Consider the following 15,779-nt stretch of genomic DNA (forward strand, 5'->3'; position numbering starts at 1 on the left):
TGCACGCTATTAGTGATGATAGGACAGAGAACAGTTACATCAGAACAGATCATGGGCACACGCACGCCCGCACACATACTCTCCTTATAAACTTTATTAATCAACTTTGTATTTACAAATACATATACATTCTAAGAATTCTTATATGAAACATCGGTATTTACAAAATAGCTCTTAGGAAATGGACTATGTACAGTAAAACCTGATATAAGTTAGTAAATTACATTTCTGGGTACTTTGTGCCTCCCCCCCAAAAAAAGAACAGAAATGATCTCTTTGAAGTTACAGTAAATGTAAGTTCTAAACATTATTTATTTTCTAGCAGATAGTCTGACCAAAGTATCAAAATGTATGTTTGTCTCTTTCAATAAACTGCATTTACATGTCCTTCAACTAGAGTTCAATAATAAAAAGTCGAAGAAAATAAATTACAAAAAAAAAAAAAAAAAAAAAAAAAAAAAATTCACAATGAAGACACAACCCTAAGGTGATATATTGCATCTGTGAGCATGTAAACCATGGAGAACACCAGCTCCTATTTAGGACATTGTGTTGACTGGTTTCTGAAACCAGGGGATTTTTCTGCCACCACTTGCCGAGATAATACAATTAATAACTTGCTCAATATTTAGCAGACTAACCAAGGTATCAGCCACTTGTGGCCATGTTCCGAACACCATTCAGAAAATGTGGCGCACTATATAGGTCAATACAAATGAGCCCAAATACACCTTAAAGGGTAATGAACAACAAACCCAACAAGAGAATATTTACAGAACAACAGAGCACAGATCCCTTGGTACAAACTGTTCCAGGAGGCAACAGGAGGAAAATATGAAATTGCTGGAAAACATAATAATAATAATAATAAATAAATACTCCCCCCCACCCCCCACTGACTTATCCCTAATTGAGCAAAAACATAGATTTTTGTAATGTTGTGAGTAGGGAGCAGTGAACACGGCGCTTGAATGAAAAAAATTGAACTTTGACACTATGGAACTCCAGTTTACCACATGGTCACACTGCAGAGCTGCCGTCATGGCCGAGGATGTGGCTGATGTTGTGAGCAGGTCGGTTGGGCTGCTTGCTGGAGTCAGCAGAAGAGGTGTTGGAGAGAGACAGGAGGGGGGACATGGGCATGGCCGAGCCGTCGGTGGGCATGGCTGTGGCGATCTCTGGGAACAGAGTCGTGAGGCTGAAGTTGGACAGGTGTGGTGTGATGCCGGACGAGTTGCCGATGGGCATGGGGGGCATTTCAGGGAGCAAGGGGAAGCTGGCCTGGCCAAAGCCCACAGGGCGCGGGGGCGACAGAATGGAGCCAAAGCGGTTGTTGAGGGGCGCAGCATTGCCCTTGTCGGCGCTGGGGCTGGTGAACATCTGGTTGGAGAAGTACTGCAGGGGGATGTCGCTGGGGAGACTGGGGTGGGTGGCTGTAGAGTAGGAGGGGTAGAAGGAGGGCAGAGGGTTCTGGGCCTCCACGGGAAGAATGGCAGGGGTGCGAGAGTTGCTAGGCTGACTGACCGGAGGGATGAAGGTGGAGTTGGTGTTAATTGGATGAGGAGGAGGGTTCATGCCGCCTTCGGCAATGAAAGGGAAGCCAAAGTTCTGGGCCAGGTGTTGGTCAGGAACCAGGTTATTATCGCTAGTAACCTGAGCGCTGTCCGCCATGAAGCGGACAATACTGCTGCGCCGCGTCTCCCCTCCAGACTGCGGCCGGCCTAGCAGCACTCCACCTCCGGATGGTAAAGGTAAATGTCCCTCGGGCTCAAAGGGGTTTCCCGGTCTGAGGGTGCTGGATCGAGGCCGCTCTCCGGGTCTCAGCTTGGCAGGTTGGTTATCCTGGCCAATGTGCCGAGAGCGTTGGCTGACAGCGGTGGGGGGGCGGGAAGGGGCAGAGGACCGTCCAGGCTCCGAGCTGGAGTGGGGCGTTGGAGGGTGGGAGAGACCTGCTCTCACTGGGCCTCCGTGCATGTTGCCACTGACTTGTTGGATGTGGCCTTTGTTGCCATCCCCGAGTCTCATGTTGGGAGGTTTCTGAATCTGAGGGACACTGGGACTGGAGGCTTTGGCCTGCATGTCTCCTGCCGAGCTGCCCGTCACACAGCTGTAGTCCATACTGACTGGGGGGCAGCACTGCACACGCTGGTGGTTCCCCTGCTCCGGCAGGTGAGGTGAAAGAAGGCTCTGCATAAAGCTCTGATGGCAGCCTTCCTGCTCCCTGGGGAGCCCGGCTCCTCCTATCTGTATGCCCTGAGGCCCGGGGTGAGTGCCACTGTACCCGCCACGAGTTCTGCCATCTCCCAAAGGGCCCAAACCCATCCTGAAACCTCCCTGTTGCTGCCCTTGAGGCCCTCTCTGGGTGGGGGGCACCGGTTTGGGGGCCATGTCACCTCCACGGGACACTTGAACCTCAAAATTACCCAGTTGGTGCCCTCCTCCTCCACCCATGGCCTTGAATGGTGGGCACTCAGAGACCCGCTGAACATCGGTGGGCCCTTGGTGGTCTTGAGGAAGGCGGCTCTGGGAATTGTGTCCGATATTGGCTTTCCCCCGGGATGTGTCTAGGTAACCACGAAGGTCCGGCTGCTCCTGTGCAGATCCACGTCCTGGTGGATGATGGAGCCCCATGCGTTGCTGCTGCTGCTGTTGCTGTTGCTGCTGTTGTTGTTGTTGTTGTTGTTGCTGCTGCTGCTGCTGCTGCTGCTGCTGCTGCTGCTGCTGCTGCTGCTGCTGCTGCTGTTGTTGCTGCTGCTGCTGCTGCTGCTGCTGCTGCTGCTGCTCCCCATTAGATGACGTTTTGCCTATGAGGGCCTCAGCAGAGTAGCTGGAAACACGGTGGCGTTCCTGCCGTGAGGGGGCACAGGCAAGGTCAGAGGGCCGAGAGACAGGGTTGCTTGGCTGGTTGATGAGTTGCTGTTCCAAGGTCCTGGAGCTCAGTAGCCTCTGCATTGAGTTATGGTCTTGGCCAGACTGAGGGTACAAGAAGAAGAAGAAAAATTAATTTGTGAAAATAAATCAGTTCTTCTTGAAGATATGTTTATATCAATATGCATATGTCAAAGTATGTGACAGATGTGAAAAGGAAAAATGGAAACTAAAATTGCACGTAAAACTTATAATTAGTTCACCTTTGGGTTGCTTAATCTAAACGAATCAAAGTTCAGGTGCTTTTTTCATCAATGTGGAAACACATTACTTAATGACCAACATACAACCAACAAAACCTACATTTATAAAAGAAACTAATGTTGTAATGTAGCCATCTCTTTTCTGGCACATTTGTGCTGCTTTAGGCTAATTTGGCCATCTGTCACCTTCAGAGCCCTGTGACAAGTCACCCACCTTGAGGTGCTCCTGTTGGGCCAGGTGGCCCGCGTGGTGACCTCTGGGTCCCACTGCCTGGGCTTCACAGCTCTTCTCCTGGTGCCGAGCTCCAAAGTGCTGCTGCTGGATTTGTAGCTGCAGGTGCTGCTGATGTCTGGAGTGGGAGCTCTGTTGTTGCTGTAACTGTTGTTGCTGTTGATGTTGTTGATGCTGCGTTTGTTGCTGTTGTTGTTGTTGTTGATGTTGTTGTTGTGGCTGCTGTTGGTGCTGTTGGGGAAGTGACTGTTGATGTTGGGCCTGCTGTTGATGTTGCTGCGACTGCGGGTGGGATTGTTGTGGCTGTTGTTGTTGGTGCTGTTGATGCTGTGTCTGTTGTTGGTGTGGATGCTGTTGCTGTTGAACTCCAGACTTTTCCATGTGATGCTGTTTCTGCTGCAGGCCAGCAGGCGAGCCGGTCTGATTGCCTCGCACCATCCCTCTCTTCTTCTGAGCGTGTTGCTGGTCCTGCTGTTGCAGCACCCTCTGGTGGAGGGAGTGGAGTTGTGCAGAGTCAGGCTGGGTCAAGTGGTGCTGTAGCTGGTACAGCTGGTGCCTCTGCTGTTCCTGTTGTTGCTGCTGCTGTTGTTGTTTCATGTAAGGGTTCCCACCTAGATGATGTCCAGACTGGGACACACTGTGCTGTGGGTGCCCCTGTGGCAGGTGAGGCACTCCAGTCTGGTTCTGTTCCGAGGGACCTTGAGGTGGGCAGTGGCTATCAGTAGGTCGTAGAACTGTATTCATGAAGGAGTTTGTGGTAAAAAGGGGGCCTGCACCGTCAGGGTTGATCCTGCTCATGACACCTGAGGAGTTTGGAGGAATCTGTCCGACCATCATCTGGCTGTGGTCTGGTACTTTAACCTCCATACGACCGACAGCAGTGGATGACGGGGGACAAGGCTTGGGTCGTTTTCCAGTTGTCAGCATTACCTCCTCTTGGGCCTGCCGTTTAGAGACGTTTTTCACTTGGCGCTCCCCAACACCAGCCTGAGCCCTCAGTAGGGCACTCTTCAGTGGGGTGTATTCATTGAGCTGGGATGAGCCTGAGCAGGGCGGGAGAGGATTGTTTGAGGAATGGGATATGTGCACTGAAGTTCCCACAGGAGATGGGGCTGAACCTTGTTGGCCAGCCAGACTGGGAGAGCCAGGGTAAGGGTGCTGGCTAGAGTTGGGCCTAATCAGATTGTTAACACTTAAACTAGCCACTGTCCCGCCCTGGGTTTGAACCTGGGGGTGAGACTGAGAGTATGAGATACTCTGTGGAGTTCTGGTTCCTGTTGGTCCGATGGCAGGCCCCTCCCCGACCTGACCCCTAACAGACAACTGCATGGATGGTTTGGCCACAGCTGTATCAATGGGCTTAGCCACCTTTGCCTGTGGTCCAGCTGAGCCTCTCTCTTTGCTGTTAGAGGATGGTGGGGTCTTGGGGGTCTCCCATGCAGCTGTGGTTGGGTTTGTGGAATTGTCTGTGGAGCAAGCTCCCCCCCTCCTTCCTGGGCTATCTTGTTCTAGCATAGCCAAAGCTAGCATCTCTGCTTGCTCTGATGTGAATGTAAATGTGCCAAAGGAACTAGACGAGGCACTGACGCTGTGGCCCTGAGGCAGCATGGAGGCCACAGAGAAGCCCCTTCCACCCCCTGCTCCTGCAGACATTGGAGAGTCTGCCTGTCGGCTGGATATCATTGGATGCTCCATGGTTTCGTGATCTAAGTTGGTATACATTGGTTGAGGTAGTGCAAAGTCCTTTTGAGAGGAAGCACTAATAGCAGTGGTCTCGCCTAAGCTATCTTTGTGTGCTGCTACTGTGGGCTGTCCCTCTTTCTGAGCCTCCCTGCCCCTCCCAGGGCCATGGGGCTGTTTGACATTAGCAGAATGGGAAGGAGATAAGGAGGACATAATTAGATCTGGTTGCTGTATCAAAGTTTTACTGATAGTAGCCCTCTTCCTGAGCTCTGTAGTTGTAGGGGTTGAGTCAGAGGGCGCTGAAAATGTCAGCACATTCGCTGAGGGGGACACAGTTGAACAAACAGAGACGGCGGTGAGAGGTCGTGAATCAGGCTTAGCGCAAGGCTGAAAAATAGGGGTATGTGAAGTCTGGGGCTGATACACCGATTTAGGCTGAGTAGCCTGGGTCATAAACAAGGGTACACTCTCTGTGACACTTGTGGTACAAACTGAAGGCGGATTGACGTTTGTAGTCACGCTGGAGGTGTACTGACTGTCTGTGACACACACTCCACTAACCACAGATCTGCTCTGTCTAGTGCTGCAAGTAATGGGGGCTGACTTTGTTTGTGTGATGTTGGCTGCAGTAGAGGCGAGAGGCTGTTTACCCTGTGGCACTGTGACTTTGGATACAGTGGCGCCATCGCCAACCACTAAAGCTGGTTTGCTCTCAACAGTCACAGCTGTTGGCTTGACTGTTGTGACATTGACAGCTGGGATTGCTGTAACCATACCACTGACGCTTGGTTGACTGACAATTATCTCACTATCAGTTATGCTGACAGTACTTGTAGAGGTGCTCTGAGCAAAAGAGCTATTAACAGAATGTACGTTTTGTTGGAGGGACTGACTATATGAAGTTGGCTCACTAGATGAAGCACAGATGGTAATCTTTTTAGTTGTGCTTAAAGAGGCAGGACCATTTTCGGTGTTTTTGCAATCTGTGGAGACACTACTAACCGAGGGCGTGCTAGCTGTCGAACTCAATGTAGAATTATTTTTGACATTTACAGCAGAACATGCTACAGCTTGAGCAACGGTCACCTGAACCATTGGACTTTCTCCCGCTACAGCCACCGGCTTGGCTGCAATTGTGACAGTAGACTGTGCCCGTTTGATCTCCTTCCTCTTCAGTGACTTTGTCTTTTTGGCCATTATTTTTTTAGAATTCAACGCAATTCGAGGCCTTCTCCATGCGGCCTTCGTGGCATTAACCACTGGCCCTGGTTGGACTGGGTTCACAGAAGGAGTTTGAACTTGTCTGGAGGGGAAAGTAAGTGTCGCACCAGGGACAGCGACAGCAGGGTTAGTCTGCTGTTGTTCGACCACTAACGATGGAGCAGCTGGGAGTTGAAGACTAGTCTGAGTGGGGATTGTGAGAGGGAGACCCTGAGAGATGCTCTGATTGAGGCTGCTTAGCGCCCCTAGACTTTTGAGGGCAACATTGGTAGTTGGTTCCTCTGTGGTGGTGGGCTGGACCAATTGGAGTGTGCTCTTGCCACACTGGGAGCCAGCTTTATCAGATGTCTTCATGGGCTGCAGGGCAAACACCTGGCCATTCACAGTAATGGTTTGTGGGGCTTGTGGTGCTTGTTGGGCTGAGGAAGCCCGGGTCACCTGCAGTGAATTGTTTATTTGAGGCTGAATGGGGCGTGGTAGTATGTGCACTAGCTGTTTCCCTCCAACAGTCTGTAAGCTTGTGGTAGAGGTTGCACAGCTGGTTGTGGTGATTTGAGGGGGAAGAGCAGGCACTACAGTGGGCACAGCAGCAGGCATGATACCAACCTGAGGATTCTGAGTGACAGGAGCAGTCTGATTGGGGGCTTGAATAATTACAATATGCTGGCAAGGTGTCTGATTTGTAAGTTCCTCTCTAAGTGCGGGCTGAGAAGGGCAGGCATTGGCCTGCTGTAGGATGACCACACTTGGGTTGTTAGGTGTCTGTGGGGCCGTTACCCCAGAAACTGTTGCCCCTGGAGGGTTAACTTGCAGTACTTGCATGGTCTGGAGCAGGGGCAGCACAGAGGCCTGTGGCTGAGGGACAAGGGATGGCTGTGGAAGAGGCTGAGGCTTTGGTGGGGGGATAAGGGCTGTCTGAAGGTGGGGAACCACGGACGCTGGTTGAAGTACTGATGGCTGAGGTTGTGACGCCACAGCAGGCTGGGGCACTATAGCTGACTGGGGGGGTTGGGAGGCAAGGATAGGTTGGGGCTGTGCCTGGGTCAAGATGGCTGAATGTAGCTGAGTTGGTCTCTGAACAGCCTGTGGTTGTATATGAGCTGCAATGGGTGCTTGCTGTATCGGGACCTGAGGTTGTATTTGGATTTTAATGGGCTGAACAGTGGGTTTGTTACCCATGGGACACATAGTCAGCTGCTGCACAGTTTGATTGGTGTTACTGCCCTCTTGGCCGGGCGCACTCTGGCAGACAGGCTGCACTGTGTTTCCTGTCAACTGCAAAGTTGTCCATGTAGTCTGTGTGCTGCCTGCAGCCCCGGCCATGAGGAGGGCTGAGCTGCTGGGGATAGAGGTGTAGCTCACAGTCCTGATGGCTGTACCTTGTGTGACCAAAGAGCAGACTTCTGACACTACAGCTGCGGCTGTGCTTACAGTCTGGCCGAGGGTGGTGATGCTTGCAACAGGCTGAACGTGGCATTGAGCTTGAAGCTGTGGCACAGGACTGGCTGCAATTGTTAAACTTTGGGCTGGGGTGGGGGGCTGGGGTTGCTGAGGCAGGGAGGTGTTGACCGTGGGGATCTGAAGTGTGATATAGGACACTGAGGGTGGCAGGGTGGGGGTTGCAGCAGGTGTTTCCACTACACAATGCTCCACCACCCGCAATCCTGGGGTAGACTCTAGAGGGGAAACGGCCGCCGCAGGAAGAAGAGAAGGAGCGGAAGAACCAGTGTTAACCTGAAGGAGAGCTCCATTCACCCTCATCCCAGCACTGACCTCAGCAGATGGCTGGACAAGTACAGCTTCAGAAGGTTGTTTCCCAAGGTTTGCGTCCTTCCCAGGAGGACACATCACATTCCCATTGGAGTAGACAATTATTCCTTTTGACAGCTGGTGAGTTGGTGTCACCTTTGCCACCTTAGCACAACGCTGCTTGCCCTTCCAGTGGATAGTAGGGTCCTCCAGAAAGTTGATGTCGTGGGCTTTAAGGAGTTCGATGTAGTGAGCACTCTCCTTCCTCAGCTCCTCCAGTTGACGCCGCATTCGACGGATCTCCTCCGCTGCATTAACACAACAGTATCAGAATGCAATTAAATTTGCTGCACATACAAGTAATTTCCCTTGGTAGGATTGATGCAATAATCAGAGAGGCAGACAAAACATTATTAAGAGTCTAAAAATATAAACACACAGGAGAAGATATAAATATAGGGTGTCATGACCATCCACAGTGCAAACGAAATATCAATACTTTCAAAACATAAGGTATACTGCAACAAGGGAATGCATAAATAATTTGCTACTATTAAGACAACAAGGATCAGTATATATGGTTAATGTATAATAGCTTAAAGGTTTCAAATTGAGTCACATTACCTTGCACCTTATCACCTCCTTCAAGTAGCATTGAATCATTTTGCTTCTTCAGGTCAGTGATGTAGCGAAAGGCTTGGTCCAAGATCATGTTCTTACTCTACAGAAAATGGTATAACAACTTATTAAAGGATAATACCTGGAATGCCTTAAACCCATCATGACACATTTCTAAAGAAAACTTGAAACTGAGACAAAAAGTACAGAGGCTCTTCTTACCTGTTTCAGGGCCTGGGAACATGGTAAAAGGTTACCAATGCGATTAATTCCAGCATTAATCTTCTCTTTCCTATGTCTCTCAACTAAATAAACAAGATTAATAAACATTATTTATCAAAACTGTTGCAGCAACGGCACATCAATGTTCAGTATATCTCAAGCAAAGTATATGAGAAAGCATTTTTCTCTCACCTGCATTGTGAGATTCTTTGTTTTTCTTCTTTCTATAAAAGACAAAAAACAGAAATACCTTACTTTTCACTGCTCAGATGATTGGGCTCTACTCTAGAAATAATTAAAAAACGATTTAACTTGTGATATTTGTCTCATCCTTACTTAGGCTTTCGACCAGAGGTCTGGGTTTCTGTCATCTCTGGCATCCTGTTTCATCAGCTGCCTCGATGACAGGCAGCAGTCACAACATCTACCAGACAGACATAAAACCCCTTCCCTCACTGTCCTGCATTGAGAATGAAATTTGTAAGAAAATATCAACCTGCTCAGCACCACACTTCAAAATAATGTCAATGAAACACACTTGCGTTACATTAAATATGTTGTATTTAAAATCACATTTTTGCAGCTCAAAAAATAGGTTAAAACATGTAAAGAACATCTGACGCTAAGAAGCAAATCTAGATCAGAGTTAGAATCTGATATTCCCCCCATGTCAATTTCCATATACAAGGAATCTGTCTCGGTAAGGATTGATGACTTGCTGTGCAGACACTTCATATAAAAAGACTTAAAAGAACAAAAAAAGGAAAAACCTAATATAATGTGATTTTGTGCACAGGTAAATTAAAATTAACTTGCTGTGACAGGGGCTAAATGGCAGTGTGGTTGCTCTTAATGTCTGTGGATATAAATATCATTTTGACATTCTGAACAGGATGAATAAATATGTAAACAATAATACAAGCACGGATAAAAGCAACGAGTGGGTCTAAATTATTATGAAGGTATTACTAAATTATTACAGTGCCTACACCGTGTGGTCCAAGTTACTACAGTTGTATTCCAGTACGCATAGATTATAAAAGTAATCTAGTACTTTACCACCAAAACAGTGTGACCTATTGTACTAAATAATTAAGTATGACAATTAGGTGTGTGAGGGTTGGAAGGTAATAGGTTTGTGGTTTATTCACTAAGCAATCAACCCTGATGAACAGCTTTTATTTTATAAATGTGTATTAAAACGTGCACAATTTACTGGTGTGAATTGTTGATACGGAGGTTTATTCTTTAGCCCTGTTGTATATTGCCAATTTAACCATTTGTGGTTCATATTTAGGTTGATTGCATATTGCCCATTTTTCCCCTATAGTTTTAGTCTAATGACTTTATTCTTCTCGCGCGTTTGTATGTGAGCTGCTGTAACACTGCGCCCTCCCTCCGGGGATGAATAAAGCAACCCTCTATCTAATGGAATGGCTCTGCTGGCTAGCCGCCGCACTAGCTTCTAGTGATCCGCAATTAGCGAGCTAGCATCGCCTGTCTCTCTACCGACGTTATTGTCCAAACAACGCCGATCCCCGCTCGTGTCCGTCGCTTCGACGCGAGTGGGCGACACACCTTTCCACTCACCTGTTGGTTCGACATTTTGGGGACCCTGTCGCGGTCAAAACTTTGGGGTTAAGCGCTAGCAGGCATCCCAAAACAATCTGGTCTCAAACCTAAAAGAGCGGAAACCGGAAGCGCCCTGCGGTGGGAACCAATAGCGTTTCGGATTGTTGCGCTCTTAACCAATCAGCGTGCGAGATACTAGTATTATCGACTTCCAATGTGGGCGGAATACACTGACTTTCCTGACCAATTTCTGTCTCTACAGTTATTTATTATTCTCAAGCGTTTAATATATAATGAACATATTAAATCAAAACAAGTAAAACAAATTCTATATTATATTGCGTATTACAACAATGATATGAATTGAGACAAATACTATCAAAATAATGCAAATAGTAATTCCTTTATTTAGAGGTTAAAAAGTCTTACAATATAGAGCTCCAGAAAAGATAAAATTCTTCAAAGAAAAAACAAAAAACAAAAACATGCTTATACTACAGCGGAGAAGACGACTCTCCCGACATGCAGAGGGTCAGAGCTTCCCCTGGGCAGTACATTGCTCATAAGGCCATTTTCTTACTCTCCTTAACCACCAGATGAGCTTCAAAAAAAACCTAGTAATGGAGGGAGTCGGGGCAAATGAATCAGGGTTACAATCACCTTACTCAGAAACACACAAGCTCCCAAAAACATGTCAAAAAACCAATCACAACGCTGAAAATGATGCTGCGAGGAGGCTGTGACTGGCTGACATTCCAATCTTTTTTTTTTTTCCCCTTCTCCTTTTTCTTTTTATTCAGTGTCCACATACTGGATGATGTGCATCAACCATTTACACATTGTTTTACTTTATTTTTTTATTTTGGAGAAAAAAACAAACAAACAGGTATTTCTCAACCAAAACCTTATCATTTGACCGTCTGGAGTCGACCCGGATGATCAGAATCTTTTAAATTGATCCAGTTCTCAGATCATCCTGAGCTGACTGCCGCACATGTGATGGCCCCATTGTACCACGTATTACAGCTCCTGCACGGCCGTCAGCTGCAGCTATTCCATTGATACCGGATCAATTGAAACATTTGTCAATCACTTGGGTTGAGTCCCAGTGATCAAAAAGCAAGGTGGGGGTTGTTTTGTTTTTTTATTTTATAAATACCGGAGTTGTTCTTTAAATTCTTTAATACTCTGACTTATTAGCAAACCCAGGAGAGTCTCTGAGCCATTTGCCACCTCAATGTTTAAAAAAAAAAAAAAAAAAAAAAAATATTTGAAGGGGAATTAAATTAAAAGCCTGAAATAACAACAAATTTGTTCAGAACTTATATGCAATGACCACCTCCTTCCACCACCTTGCAACTGTTAAACCCAACGCACCCCCAAACTGAGGAGGGGGGTGTGATTCTGCTCCTCTCTTCCCGACAAGACATCAACAAACGGCTCAGGTTTCCCCATGATTCCCAGTGTCAGGTGGTGAGGAGTCGGGCTTCCAGCCACAGGATGAAGCTCCAGGGTAACCAGCCGGGACGTTACGTATTAGTGATGGTCTCTCAAATATCTTCCCACTTCAGATCAAATACACTCATCTCTACCCAAACAGTAAGATATGCTCCGCCCCAGCCCCCACCCCCCAATTTAAACGGCATTAAAACTCAAAAAAAAAAAACAAATGGCATACCGTAACAACGCCCCCTCTCTTCCGAGTCTAAAACTGTTTGAAGTTGGCAGATTGGTCTTTTGGAATACTTCAGATTCCAAACATTTTGCGATTTTTCCAAATATCTAAATGAAGAAAGGGGAAGTCAAAATGTGCAAAATTAAGGGGACTGCGAAATAAAAGCAGCCGCTCTCAGTACTTTGTTGTTTTTTTTTCTCTTTTAAACGTTCTTTGAAGAAAGTGTTGAATATGTCGACTCTGGGGCATCCGTCACAGTCCTTTTCCCGTGGACGCGGGCGCAGCTCCGCCCTTTTTTCCAAAAAAAGCTGAAGCCCTTATTCTGACTTGTGCAGCTCTCCGGTGGGGGCTCCACAGGGACTGCGCAGACTCTTCTGCAGCACGTGGGCATCGGCCGGCTCTATCCTCTTGTAGTAATTCTTTTTCGTTTCAATTATCTCAAAGCCGAATTTCTGGTAAAAGTCAATGGCCGACTCATTGCTGATCTGCACATGACTGTGTGGGAGGTGGGAAAGTAAATGTTAAGGAAGCTCATGAGAAAAGTAGTCAAGACCCATATTTGACAATTTCACTTCTCCACAAAAATAAACATCTTTGTTACATATACTGTCAGTTCCAAAAAGACGAGACACTCACAGGTAAATGTTGTCGAAAGTGCCGTCCTTCTCGCAGATGTTCAGCACGTGATTCAGCATCTTTGTACCTGAAGAGAGACGGGGGTAAAGCTATGACACCAAAAAAATCGAAACAACACCGTCACGCACGCTACGCTGTGATATTGTGAGCGGGTCCCAAACGGATTCCCGGTTCCATACCGATTCCTAGTCTACGGTAAGGCGCTAGACACCCAAGTGTCATGATGTACAGTCTCTTCTGGTTCTGGGAATGGTCCACTCTGCAGCACACGGCGCCCACCGCAATGTCATTGAAGTACGCTGCAAAATAAAGGACCAGGAGTCACTGAGAGGAAGGCCTTCACTGCATTTCTCTGCTTCCCTGAGACCAAAAGGCGTAACAGAAGCTGGGCCGACAAGTGAAGGAACATACAAGATTATCGATGAAATGTAAAAAATATCGAATCTAAGGCTGATATTAGCATTTCAGGAGTGGCTTGCAGATCCACTTAGACGATCGCAGTATGTTACGGAATGTGACATGAACAAGCTGCATATTATTACTACAAGCTGCGTATTATTTTGCGTAGAGTCTGCACCGCTCGACATGATGCATTTAGAACAGCTCGGCTTCAGTGACAAAGAATTTTGGGCTTCTCACCGAGCTTGGCAAGCTCTCCCACTTCCAGAACGTCTTTGTAGAACTTGTCATTGTAGCTGACGGGGAAGATGACCTGGTTGAGGCGTTTCAACTGCTTAATGTTGTGGGGCGTAACGTCCCCCAGCTCGATCCGGCTACTGGAACAAGAGCAAAACGATCTAACGACTGGAGGACACAAAATTTTTATACACACACCTCCAAATACATCAAAGAACACACACACACACACACACACACACACACACACACACACACACACACACACACACACACACACACACACACACACACACTACAGGAGGCTGCAATCTTTCGCATTAGGTCAACCAGGAAATATGAGGTTGGAGACAGATGTGGATAAAATTAAGTTGATTTTTATGTATTTTTTTATTCCCTTAACTGTTTAAAATAACACCAACAGACAACCCTGTCCCCACAATCTGGTGATATATGCATCTACGTGGAATTATTATTCGAAGTTTCTTACCGTAAGAAACCCAGTATCTACATTTGTGAAGTTCAAGAACCACACTTTAGTTTTTGACACGTTCATTCCATTCCGGGAAAGGACACGTTTCTCATTTTGGGGCAAAGAACCGGAACAAAGCTTTCCCCTTGGGTCAATTGTAAGTCGTGATTTTGGTATATACACAGGGTGACAGGCAGCACCTGTGTCCAGACATACACCCGCTGTGGGTGTCACATATAGCGGTGACATGGACAGTGCTGTAGACTGGAGATGTTCAAACTGGAAACATCCAAGATCACTGAAAAAAGTCAAAATCAGACACCGGAGAGCACGATCACTGGACAGTATCCTACTCTGGTTACAATGGCTACACCAGCACAACAATGGAATAAACAGATATTCATGTCCAGGACCTACGATGTGTATATAGCAATGTTAATTAGCTATTTCGGCATATTATTTTGGTAAATGGTATATATTTTTCATTTTTTTTAAATAATTTTATACGTTTATTGTATACTGCCAGTCCTTTCTATTATTGGTTCATGTTTAGGTTTATTGCACAATGCCGTTTTCAAATTTCTTATTCATGTTATTTGTTTGGATGTGTCTATCTACAACTGTTATTAAGCTGACTTCCCTGCTCGACTAGCGAGCCAGTGAATCGGTGGCGGCTAGCAAACTTGGGCTGCTCTCCAACCAGTTCCATTGTTAAATGACGAAACAGCATTCGGCTAGAGTTAACCGGACAGCCAGACGCCTGGAACGTTTCAAATCAAAGCAGTGCCGCAGGCAGCTTCGTCCCGGGATCATATTGCGAAAAGCCTAAGCTAGTTTAGCTGGCTAGCATTAGCTAGCTAGCTTAGCTGGCATTGCCGTCATCTCCCCGCCTCCCCTAGTTAAAAAAAAGACATGAAAAACTTTACTTGGGTCCCCAGTCGTGTTTCTAAACGATTTTTACTCACCCCTTCATTGTGAACCCCACTGTTAATTCTTAATGGTGGTGCGGTGGAGGTTTGGAGTCGCACTGATCGAAGAGAGGGGGGGATTGTAACGGAGTTAGGGTCGGGCTTGCCTCCCGTTTCGCCCTCCACATGTAGCTAGCTGCGGCTCTGGCAGTTAGCTGCAGTTAGCTGCACCTAGCTTAGTGTAGCCGTGCTGCTTCCACGGCTGTGTGTGGAAGCTGTCATCCCTGAGCTGCGCAGGCGCGGTCAGACTGCGGCAGGGACTTGACAAGTGATTTTCTGTGTACAGCGGATTTAAACATATAATAATAATAATAATAATAATAATAATAATAATAATAATAATAAAACAACTTCACAATTTAAATGGAAAATTCAACATGTACATTTTAAATTGAGAACTCCAATAAAATACAGTCTTATTAAAATCAATTCAGCTTTTAAAGTTGATTCAAAGACTCAAAGCAAGAATTTCGTTCAGCAAACTAAATCGTTCTTTTAATCTCTGAGCTGACTGTTATTTCGGCAAAAACCACGGGGTAAATATTTATGTTTTATTTTTTACGGCTTAAACGATTCAAGTGAATTAACGACATAATTCCGCCATTTTGGCTCAAACGTCAGCGCAAAGATGTTTACATACGAGATCTGTTCCGCCGGTCCATACACGTACAACTTGGTGCCCTCTTCAAGAGCTGTTGTACAAATCATCACCAAGTCGGACCACGCGAAGTCAATTTAAAAACACGAATTCGTGCGATTCGGGATGAATTTGAGATGGCTACGGTGTGCGGTGCGGGGGCCCGCGCCGCAGCCTCTTTCGAGATCTTGGACGCGGAGCCGCTTCCAGGTCGGATCCAAGATGGCGGCGGTCGCGGGGCGCTTTTCGGATCCAAGATGGCGCCGGTCGCGCAGGGTTTTGGAGCCAAGATGGCGCCGGTTGCAGGGCGACAGCGGCGAGAACGCA

At 46.9% G+C, this 15,779-nt stretch overlaps 2 protein-coding genes across 3 annotated transcripts; both read right to left on the minus strand.

The window, feature by feature from the left end:
* Positions 1-1,020: 1,020 nt before the first annotated feature.
* On the minus strand, positions 1,021-10,487 carry usf3 (upstream transcription factor family member 3; the record flags this gene model as incomplete). Its single annotated transcript, XM_080020412.1, has 9 exons — positions 10,447-10,487; positions 9,193-9,316; positions 9,049-9,080; positions 8,857-8,939; positions 8,641-8,737; positions 6,375-8,324; positions 5,608-5,783; positions 3,346-5,217; positions 1,021-2,973 (listed from the first exon to the last, which is right to left on the minus strand). Exons 2-9 carry the CDS (start codon positions 9,234-9,236, stop codon positions 1,021-1,023), a joined length of 6,207 nt encoding a protein of 2,068 aa, XP_079876538.1. The 5' UTR covers positions 9,237-9,316; positions 10,447-10,487.
* A 325-nt stretch (positions 10,488-10,812) lies between these two features.
* On the minus strand, positions 10,813-15,564 carry naa50 (N-alpha-acetyltransferase 50, NatE catalytic subunit). 2 transcript variants are annotated; one of them, XM_080020484.1, is made up of 6 exons: positions 15,456-15,564; positions 14,813-14,874; positions 13,379-13,515; positions 12,919-13,038; positions 12,740-12,806; positions 10,813-12,598 (listed from the first exon to the last, which is right to left on the minus strand). In XM_080020484.1, exons 2-6 carry the CDS (start codon positions 14,818-14,820, stop codon positions 12,421-12,423), a joined length of 510 nt encoding a protein of 169 aa, XP_079876610.1. In that variant the 5' UTR covers positions 14,821-14,874; positions 15,456-15,564; the 3' UTR covers positions 10,813-12,420. The 2 variants fall into 2 exon arrangements, with proteins under 2 accessions (XP_079876610.1, XP_079876611.1); XM_080020485.1 differs by lacking the exon at positions 15,456-15,564 and having other exon boundaries at positions 13,379-13,512; positions 14,813-15,014.
* Positions 15,565-15,779: the final 215 nt, after the last annotated feature.

Source organism: Zeus faber (assembly GCF_960531495.2).
Source record: "Zeus faber genome assembly, chromosome: 19".
NCBI lineage: Eukaryota > Metazoa > Chordata > Actinopteri > Zeiformes > Zeidae > Zeus > Zeus faber.